At 36.2% G+C, this 11394-nt stretch overlaps 1 protein-coding gene across 1 annotated transcript; it reads left to right on the top strand.

Moving 5' to 3' along the window:
* Positions 1-538: 538 nt before the first annotated feature.
* On the top strand, positions 539-2570 carry LOC131030374 (cytochrome P450 750A1). Its single transcript, XM_057961168.2, has 2 exons — positions 539-1627; positions 1741-2570. Exons 1-2 carry the CDS (start codon positions 692-694, stop codon positions 2359-2361), a joined length of 1557 nt encoding a protein of 518 aa, XP_057817151.1. The 5' UTR covers positions 539-691; the 3' UTR covers positions 2362-2570.
* Positions 2571-11394: the final 8824 nt, after the last annotated feature.

Here is an 11394-nt window from a genome sequence, read left to right as displayed (position 1 = left end):
GGTTGGGTAGACATAGATTCGCTAATAAAAGTGATCTGACTTGGTTAAAAGTTCGGAAAATTTGCTTGATGGTGTGAGCAATCATACAGAAAACTTTGTGAAGATATGTCAACTCATGGCTTAAGTTTTCTTTTATCACAGATACGGAAAGCTCCGTGGATAATATTTTTAGAATGTTGGGATTAGGTTGTCCGTCATTATGTGATACAGAAATTGATATGTCCGTTTTTCTTATCTTGATGCTGTTTTGTCCTTTTAAATAGGAAATGAAAAGCGGTAAAAATTTGAAGAGACAGGGTGGGTGCAGTTTAAATACCAATTTGAAATGAGAGTGGGAGCAGTTGAACTATAATGCCCTTCTGTCATAATCCAAAAGCGATTGTAGAGAAATTGTGGGCACAGTTTGAATACCAGAGAGAAAGAGAGACACTATCCTCGTACTGTTCTCTTATTTTACATAATAACTGAGAGAGAAGGATTCTAGAAAAAAGGTGGGTCTGCCATTGGACCACGAATAGCAGAGAGAAAGAAGGATTCTAGAAAAACGATGGGTCTGAATTTTTCAATTCTGATGCCGTTCTGTCGTTTATCATACCAAAGAAGAAACGATAGGTGCAAGTAAACTATAAATTGTACCCCAGACAAAAAGAGAGGCAAGCGAATTGAATTCCTCGGTCTTTCAATTGCAGAAATGGCCTCCTTTTCATTTGCAGAAGCACCTCCCATGACAATTGGATTCTCAGTGTTAATGGTAATTTTCTTCTGGTGGGTACTAAAGAGAGGAAAGAAAAATGAAAAGAGATTGCCATTACCACCTGGGCCATTCGCATGGCCTGTGATAGGAAATCTCCATCAGCTCGGAGATCTGCCCCACCGTTCTCTGGAAGAGCTCTCAAAAAAATATGGGTCTTTGATGTTTATGAGTCTCGGCTCTGTTCCCGCCCTCGTCGTCTCCTCTTCGGAAATGGCGAAGCAGATCTTGACAACACACGACCTGGCGTTCGGGAACAGACCCGCAACGGCGGCCGCAAGATACGTAGCATACGGAGAGATTGATCCAGGTATGGCCCCGTACGGACCCTACTGGCGGCACATGCGAAAAGTCTGCGTCATGCAATTGCTTAGTGCCAAGAGAGTCGACTCCTTTGGCTGCGTGCGAGAGGAAGAGACGGCTGCGGGCGTGCGTTCCATTTGGGACAAGAGTATGAACGGCATGCTGCCTTGCAACATCACAGCCGCCATTGCCGCCAACATTTCCGCCGTCATGTGGAGGGTTTTGGCGGGCACAAACTCTGCTGCCTATTCTGGGAGCGGCGATGAGCTTGGTAGGATGGTGAGCGACGTGACTGATATGGTTGGGGCTTTTAATGTTGGCGACTTCTTTCCTAGTGGAGTCTGGCTTGACCAGCTGAGAGGCATGAAGCGTCGAATGACAAAGACTCATGACTTCTTTGATCGAGTGGTGGGGAAAATTATAGAGCAGCATGAGGAGCGGAATGCTAAAGTGGGTGGGGAAAAAGAGCATGTCAAAGACTTGGTTGATGTACTTCTAGATATTGAGAAGGAAGAGCCTGAGGATGAGAATGGTATCAAGGTCAGCCGAGAACACACCAAGGCAACTATTTTCGTATGTCTTATCTCCCTCTCACTCTCTCAAGAATGCTCTATTCTCTTTTATTTATGTTTCAATGACATCCATTTATGCTGCTTCAACTCAATGACATTACTTGTTTTCTACAGGACATGTTTATTGGTGGAATTGAGACAACAATTGTTACATTAGAATGGGCGATGAGTGAAATGATAAGAAACCCTCAAATAGCCAAGAAGTTGCAAGGAGAAATTCAGTCTAGAGTAGATAAACGTCGCATGGTAAGGGAGTGTGATTTAGTAAATATGGAGTACCTTCACTGTGTGGTCCAAGAGACATTCCGTTTACATCCTGCGGGGCCTCTGATGTTGCCCCATGAGTCTAGAGAAGCTTGCACTGTTCGTGGCTACCACATACCTAACAAAACAAGGCTTGTGGTTAATGTATGGGCAATGGGAAGAGATCCAGCTGTATGGGAGGATCCCCTAAAATTCGATCCCGAAAGGTTTATGGGAAAGAATGTAAATGGAAAAGGTCGAGATTTCAACATGCTCCCATTTGGTGCTGGAAGGAGAGGTTGTCCTGGAGCTTACCTTGCCACTCAGAACATCAATCTTGTTTTGGCTCAACTCATGCATTGCTTTGATTGGAAACTTGAAGGTAATGAAGATCCATCATGTTTGGATATGACTGAAACGTTCAGAACTAGCATCCCTCGAAAAGTGAATCTTTTTGCTATTCCCACCTTGAAAGTAGATATGGGTTCTTAGCTTACCTAATACTCATATAATAATATCATTACTTAGTAAAGAATATGTAATTAGAGATCAAACTAGCAAGCATAAGGGAAAAGAAAGTTCACTAATAAATTTGAATGCAACTAGGTAAATTGCAACTCCTCAGTTGAGCTCCATGGGAGCAAATCTTGTTATTGGATGCATTGATATATGATATTATGTCTTTTTTTTAAAGATTTTAATTTCTAAGTTTTATTTTGTTGATAATATTAGTTATTGGATGTATAGATATATGATATTGAACTTTTATGTGATTCATAATATGAACTTTGATGATATTATTACGATTTAAATGATTATAATTTTGTTATATCTTATCATATTTTATAGTTTATAGATGTTCTTCTATATATATTTATGTAGTTTCTGTTTATGTATACATATATGTGAATAATGTTATCATGGATAATCTATTTATGTATGTGTTTATGTGAATAACACAATCATGTATAATCACTCAATGTAGTATCACTTATAATCAATGAAGCACACTACGTGCTATTATGGAACCTTTATAAAATAAAATATCAAATAACGAAATGAATCTCATAATTGAAATCACATGTAAAAATGCAAACAATGTATCATTAGAGCCCAAATTAGTATGAATCATCATTATTATGGATATATTAGTTGTTAATGGCCATTTTAATATTAGGCCCCATTAACAATAAAAGTGTGTTTTTCATCATCTTCTCTTGAAATAGATGCATGTCCTTAATCCTCCATTTGCATAGTCTATGCTACCAAGAAAGCCTTACCATGGAATGGTATGAGTCAACATACATGGGAGTGACAATGTATAGAAGATTCACATATTTATTACCATGCTTCAAGGATGTAGGTGAGATTGGCACATGGTAAGTGTGGCCTAAATTCTATTAAGGTTGATCTATATAAAGTGGAACAAAAGTTCTTATAAGATTTTGAATAATTGGAGCTTGAACATATGAATAAAATGGGGTTAAAAGAATTGAGACAATAACCAAAAGGATCAACCAATAAATATGAATAGTTATTTAAGGAGTTAGTGTGTCACAAGCATTTGAAAAATAACAAGGACAGAGGAAAAGATTGTCCACATGGTCCTACATGCATGGAATGATTGATTTGTGGAATAATTTGAAAGACAATTTTATGGTTTGTAAAGTACCAACTAGAGGGAGAAATAATGGATTACTACTTAATGGTTTGGAATTAGGTTGTTAATGCCACTAAATAACAATTTCACATTCTAGAATGTGTGACTTATAATGAGCATCATGACACTTCTCCAAACACCCTATTACAAGAAGTGTATGGGATCACATCGGTGGGATTTGTGGGAACATAATCCTCAACAATGATTCTTTTCAAATAGATCAAGATCTACAAAAAACTTTTAAAAATAATGCTATTAACGCTAGTTTGTAGCCAATGCTCTAGAAGTATGCACCTCAAAACCAATACACCCCTCAAAAATAGTATATGCCCCAACCATGCAATATAGACAACAATAATGCTACTATCCTTGACGGCATGGGTGGCATTGATGATGAGTAAATTAAATAGGGATAGGTAGTGATAGACTCCATAAATCTGCATGTTATATGTATGTATAGAATGAGTATAAGTGTTTAATGTTTAACTTGTGTGTATTGTGATAAGACATAAAATAAAGGATTTACTATAATTGAAAAAATCCTTTGAGTTGAATGCAACAAGGATACATAGATTTTTTAATAAGGAAGACAAAAATAAAACATGTTACACAACTATATAAAATGGTTCACATGGAGAATGGAGGATGCATGAAATAAGTGTCTTTCAAGAGAAATGTATTTCCCATCACTAAATGATTGAAATTTTTTAATACAATTCAATGATCTTAAAATAGGATGTTACAAATAGATACTAGATAAGTACACTAATGAAAAGGGGAGTATTGATTTGAAGACCATAATTTTAAACCCTCATGAGTAAGTCTTAGAGAGATTATGGATTTAAAGTAGTTGAGAAATTAACAAATTGAGACATATATCCATGTTGGAGTATAATACCACTGAGAGGTGGGGGGGGGGGGGGGGGGGGTGAATCAGTGGTATATCAATTTCAAATGACCTTGAAATAAACTTTGAAAAACTTTGAAACATAACAACTATGAGGACAAGCATACTTAGAATCAACAACTTTGGCAAACATTGATAACTCAAGAAATCACCTCTGACCTTCAACAACACTAAGTAGAATAATAAGACTGTTGACTTCTCTTTAATCATTTGTCCTTGATGACAAAACTACTAATGTTGGTTATTTGGCATCTAGGTGATTGACAACATTGCATCTTGGTTTAGCCTTCAGTATTCTAATTTAGTCACGGTTTGTCATGTTGGATCCCATTCAATTTTGATGGAACTGATCTTTTGGCTCCTATTCAATTTTGATGGCACTGATCTTTTGGCTCCATGTGCAGAATAACAGACATCTTGTTTACAGGGTTGTGGTTCACCCTTCAGGTGATTATTTTCATATTGGAAGTAACAGTTAACATAGTATCCTTGGTGCTAGTTGTTTATCTGTACATTTTGCATTTTTCTCATATATTTTTTATGGGTGTCAAAATGGTTATCATGGTTTATCTAGCTCTCGGGTTACATTGAGTTGCCTAGCATGAAATAATGCTTAGTATTAAGATTAAGGAAGTTCACCCTTATTGTTTTGTATATGGCCTTCATAGCACTTTATTCACTTTTTACAAGTGTCAGGTTTATTTATGTTTCATATCTTATTGAGATTAAAGTGCATTTAAGTTGGCACTTAAGCCGACTTTGGTATATAATATCGATCTTGAGCTAAGTATATTCACACTTGTTATCGATCCCATTTGATTGATAGGCATAATGACACTTCTAGCACATGGATAGATGTGTCGTATGACATGGCATTCAAAAATATTTGTTTTTATTGATATGAACGGTCAAATGGAAATTCAAACAGCTCACGGGTTCTGACCTGGACAACATTATTTGGTACTTGATTTAGCACATAATTATGTTGATCATACACATGTGTCATATTATCTTTACCTAACTTGAAGTAATTATTGAAATTTGCCAAGTATTTTGAGTCTATTCGAAAAGACCAAAGGGCAATCTTACTGCATTCTTCTTAGCAAGGGTTTGTGAAACCCTAGCCGTCATTTTCATTTCAGTCTTCATCTGGTACGACATCATGTTTGTGAAACTAACCGAATGCAAGAAAATGAGATGTGCAGTTGACTTGTTGAAGTCGTAAATGGAGGCTCGAACAGGTTCTTTGTTCTTTCTCTTTGACATTTGGCTGATTTAACACAAGGTAACATCTGTACAAGCTCTTTGGTCATTTCACAGTGAAAAATGAAAACGGTTTCTTTTTAATCTTCCGGTAGTTCGAAGCTGTGATTTGTTTATATTGAAATTAGTTGAAATCAGTTAAGGGTTTAAGAAGTGATAAGTGAAAGAGTTTATAATTTCATATTTTGTGTGATTTCTTTTTCGAAAAAGGAAATAATGTTGTTTCTTGGAAATGAAAATTTGGTTTCAACTATATTTTTTTGGATAGTTTCATTTATGTTAAACTCTAACTCGAGGGTTTCATTCTTGACTGGAGTATATACATTCTTTGATGAGGGTTTTATTTATGACTGGGTATATATTTGTGGCTCTAAGCCATTGTTCAGTTGGACAAAAAATGAGAACAAAGCATTCTTGAAAATTTGATTGTTACATCTGAAAAATTTGTAAAAAGTTGAAAGAGACTTTTTTGTCTCTGGTTCCTATAACAAAGCAATCTATTTTTTTAGTTAAGAGAGAATTATTTTGTGGAACTATTTTTGAATATGGGAAAACAGGTTTTGATGGGCCCCTTAAACCCATTACAGCCAAAAGATCAAAAGATTTGCATCAAAGCAAAGCAAAACACAAAAGACAACACACTAAGAAAAGACAACTGACGAACAAAATGCCAACAAACAAGAGACAACAAGTCAAAAACCAAAAAGGATCATCAGAAGACCAGATTTAGGTTAAGTTTTGAAGCATTTTTATAACTTCTAGCTCTAGTTGTTCCATATTGTCAGTTGCCCGCTTGATATCCTCAATTTGCTTGCCGTGGCTTTGCATCTTTGATATTTTGTGGAACTATTATATACAATACATATTGTAATTGGTATCATTAAATATCATATTTTGCATTTGTATTCATTAATGATTTTGGGACTACAAGATTGATGCAGTTGTAAGGTCAGTAGTGATTACAAACTTTGAAAGCGACTCTGTGGTTTGAGGAGTTGGTGCTCCCATTAATTTATAAATTCAGATAAGGTGTTGAGTTGATACTCCACCGTTGTAAAGAGTTGTTTTTTGAGTTGAATAAAGAGATAAGTTTCGAGTGGTTTTTTAATACCCCATGAGGGTTTTTCCACTTAGGAAATTTTTTGTGTTATGTGGTCTCTCATGTGGATATCTATTATTGTCTGTGTGATTTAAAGTTCATGCTTTCATATGAATTAAGTGTCATGCTCTGATACTTTCATTGGTCATAAGTGTTCTATTAATATGCTATTATTATGTTTGAATAACTGCATGAGTCTTTAATATATGTTAAGTACATAGTTGTAAAAATATTGTTCATTCAATTTCATATGAATGTTGGCATTGCATGAAGATTGCATTGAAGAATTATAGTGTTGTCATTGATGTCAATTGCAACCAGTAATGAAGGTATTGTAACCGGTAATGATGCAGTAAAGCAACTGGTAGTAAATCAGTAAAGGAAACCGGTATTGAAGTAGAGATCAGCTGGTAATCCTAACCCGTTGAGAAGAAGAACCCTAACTAATGGAGCTTGGAGAATCGGGTGTGATGATCTATGACCGAATGGTGATCAGAGATGAAGATGCCATGTATGCATGTTGCACGTGATGAGTTTTGAAGTGGATTTGGCATGTAGAGATAACCGTTTATCTTGGGAATGATCAATTGCATAGTATGGAGTGACAAACGTGTGATGAGCTACAAGATTCAATGTGTGGTGATCCAGGAGTGGTTGAAGTTGTCTAGAACAATGTGTAGTTGATTGCTATGTAATATAACATTCAATATTGAACTGATATGTTTGTAATCTCTATATGAATTGTAGAGTTTGTGTTGTGTTACCAACCTATTGTATTTTCTTTTAAGGTCGATGAATTGTTTGTAATTGTGTTGGAAAATTTGGCTAGGTGTGATAGTGATTGTTGTCGAACCAGAAGGTGTGTCTGTAGAATGTTGTGAAGAAAGATAGGAGTGTTGGAAATTGACACTCATTGGATTCATTTTGTTGTCATTGATGGCAACAAGATTAGATAGAAGTCATATATCGACAGACACGGACTTTAGCATTCAGGGCTACACCAGCACTGACACCCGCACCGACATCCATACTTGAAGGAAGCCGACATCAAGAAAGATTTATTTAGTAAATCATTTTGTAATTATTGTCGAGGCCGACATTGGATATCTTTTGTAATGCATTGTAAGCCGACATAAGGCATATTGTTTGTAATGGGTATATAGGTTAGTCTACTAGGTCATTTTGTAGATATGATATATGATATGACATAGGATGTGACATAGGAGAATAAAGCAGAACTGTATAATACGAAGTATATGTATGTAGATCATTTGCATGCGAGTGTTATATCATGCAATGATCTGCAGATAGCTTGGAAAGTATTTTGGGAGGAGAAGAGATACCAGTAGTAGTGTTCAGGGTTTATGAACCGGTACAGAGCAGAGCTAGAACCAGAATTCTATCTGGCATAGTAGATACATTTTTGAGTTCAATTTTATTGTTTTAATTCAGCAGAAGCTTGTAATTAGTGAGACTCTTTAGTGATGAGTATTATGGTCTAGGTAGTGTGCCTTCCTACATGTGCAGGCCCCCATTATATGTAATATCCTTTCATATGGCCAGTGAATTGATATTGTGGGTCACAAATCCCACCGTGGTTTTTCCTCTTTGAGGTTTTCCACATTTAAATTTTGTGTGTTATGGTGTTCATTTATGTGGATGGTTTATTTGCTTTAAGTTATATGTTTATTTGTTAACTGGTTTATATGTGTATGGTACAAAAGGATAAAATCTAGTGTTATCGATAGAACACTAATTTCCCCCCCCCTCCTCTTAGTGTTCTTGGATCCCAACAATTGGTATCAGAGACTGGTACCTCGGAAAAATTTTAACAGCTTGAGGAAGATCCTAAAACTGGAATCTTTGAACATGGCTATGGAGAAGCAACTTGAGATGGCTCTTGAGGATTATGATGCAGAAAGGATGAAGAACTTGAAATTGCAAGAAGAATTGAATTCTATAAATGAATTCATTCTTATCCTACAAGAAATGTTATCATCAGCTAAATACAAGAGAAAATAACTTTTACAAAACCCGGATGATGAGGAGAAGAATGCACTTAAGGAACAATGTCAGAAACTAAGTCAAGCAAACATGCTCATGAAGAATGAAATGCAAGATTTGAGTATGAGGTTATCAAAAGATATTGAGAACATAAAGAAGAAGGAAGATAATCTTGTTATATCTCTGAAGAACAAATTCAATGAATGTGGCAGATTGACTCATGAGAATAATCCGTTGAGAACTAATTTGGCACACTCCCAGAACAATGAACAAGAACTTGAAAGACAGATAACTACTCTGAGAGATGATCTAACTATTGCAAGTGAGTATAAAGAAAAATTCAGGATTAGTGCTGCATAATTGGATGACTTATTTAAAAGACAAAGGCAGATTGATGATTCTAGAGGACTTGGATTTGTACAAGGTGAAAGCTCCGGTACTGCAAATTAAGATCAGACAACTGGTATGCAAAACTCATCAGAACAGAGGAAACCGGTAAGGCAATCTAATGCTTATAAATTCAATGGTAGATGTTTTGTTTGTAATAAATTTGGGCATATGGCTAAACAATGTAGAAATAAAGCAAATCAAAACTACAATTTTGTTCCCGATCAATGCACAAATTGAAAGAAATATGGTCATAGATCAGAAGATTGTAGAATGAATGTTCAATGTCATGCATGTGGAAAGTTTGGACATTTCTCCAATCACTGTAGGTCAAGGAATGACACCGGATTTGTTAAAGGATTTCAGAAAAATAATGTTACATGTTATGCATGCAACAAAATAGGTCATATTGCTAAATACTGCAAAAGCAAGACTCAACCGGTTAGCAATGATAAAGATAATGAGAAAGGAAAGCATAAGGTAGATGAAATACAACAATATCACACCAAGAGATGGGTCAGAAAATCTGAAGAACCAAGTGGAGATGGATCTACACTAGTAACTCCACTAGTAGAACAGGGTATTCCTCCACCGACAAGAAATTCCACCAGTAACTGAGGCACAAGCCTTAGGGGTTGGCAAATTCATTGCAAAATCCTCCATATTACCCCAAAGGAGATCTAAAGAGATCTGGAAGAGATTTGGATAGTTATGTTCATCATTAATGAAGTTTCACTCGACACAAGATTGTGAAACCGACATCCGTAGGGTTGTTGGCAAACCATTTATTATAGAGAAAGATTAGGATTTTATTCGCTAATAAAAGGGGTAAGTGAATTTATTTTCACTCATTGAGCATTCAAGCATTCAGAGCGAAGAAAAGGCAAATTTCAGGCAAATTAAGAGCATGCAAAGGCATTCTGAAAGGAGTTCGAGTAGTTATAAATTTTCCACTGGCGTTCACTTTCAAGTATTCTTCAAAATGGCATCTGGATCTTTAGCTCCTACTTTCATTGCAAATCCCACCATTGTCGAAGTCAAGGATAGGTTAAGGCCCATATTCAAGGAGGTTCTTGAAATTGCTAAGAAGGAAGACTCAGCGGGAGCATTTTCTAGGGTTCCTGATGGCGTGATGTATGTTGAAGACGTGAGGGCATACATTCACTGCACCTTGGATGATCTAGGCAAATAGGAAATCAAAAGCATGTATCAATCCATGATACTAGGAGACTTCGAAACCATAAAAACAGAATACAAAGCAATTGAGGACTTAGGGTTAACCAATATTCTGTACATACTAGAATTCAAGGATGAAGTCATCAGATACGTTCTGAGCAGGGTTCACAATGATTTTATCTAGCTGGATAGGCCTTACATGATCACTAAGGAGGCTATTCAAGAGGTCATCGGCCTACCCAAAGTAGGACAAGAACCTAGCAAGAAAATTTCCAACATTGAGGTCAAGAAACTCACCGGTGCAACTCTTGATACCGGATCAATGAGGATCACCACAATCACCGACACTGATGTGAAATGTGCAAGCATGATAATAGGTTATAAGGTAACTCAATTTAACAGATTGAATTTTGTTGCTAGTTCATGCATTCATGCTGCATATTAGATGCCGAGGAATAATGCAAAATATGTTTTATGTGAATGGATGAGGAGTGAATTGATGTTGAACCTTGGGAAGATCAAGAGAGTTAAGAAAAGAACTTTCAGATATGGAAATTTGATTGTTTGTTTAATGCTTTACTTCCTGAATGAGTTACCTGGTCTTGGCAAGAAGTGTTGGGCTCATGACATACCAGTAGGTATGTAGATCAAGGAAGCAATCACCGATCTTGGTACCAACAAAGATGAGAAACTTTGGGGGTACTTCAAAACATTCCAAGAAAACATGAGGCAGAGGGAGAGAATATCAAAGATAATTGTGGAGAAGTACTCCATTTATATTTGGTTTATGGTGAAAACCGATGAAACTCTTATGGAGGCAATTGAACCTAGGACAATTTGGATTACTGAGCTTGGATATGAGGTAGATGATAGCATTTTTGAACTCTATGCAAAAATGCTGCTAGATGCCCCATTGGATGACAAAACAGAGCATTTTGGTACAACAGAAGAAAAGGCACTTGAAGTCAAAATTGGTTTTAACAGGAAGAGAAGAGAGAAGAAAATAGAAAAGATATCTGCATATGCACA

The sequence above is a fragment of the Cryptomeria japonica genome, chromosome 7 (genome assembly GCF_030272615.1).
Source record: "Cryptomeria japonica chromosome 7, Sugi_1.0, whole genome shotgun sequence".
NCBI classification, from domain to species: domain Eukaryota; kingdom Viridiplantae; phylum Streptophyta; class Pinopsida; order Cupressales; family Cupressaceae; genus Cryptomeria; species Cryptomeria japonica.
The sequence above is the reverse complement of the archived record's forward strand: the minus strand, read 5'-3'. Positions and strand labels throughout refer to the sequence as shown.

Excerpts from the sequence above, each read along its gene's own strand:
- LOC131030374 (XM_057961168.2), top strand. The coding sequence starts at position 692 with ATGGCCTCCTTTTCATTTGCAGAAGCACCTCCCATGACAATTGGATTC. Across the intron at positions 1,628-1,740 it reads ACACCAAGGCAACTATTTTC|GACATGTTTATTGGTGGAAT; the intron begins GTATGTCTTATC and ends TGTTTTCTACAG.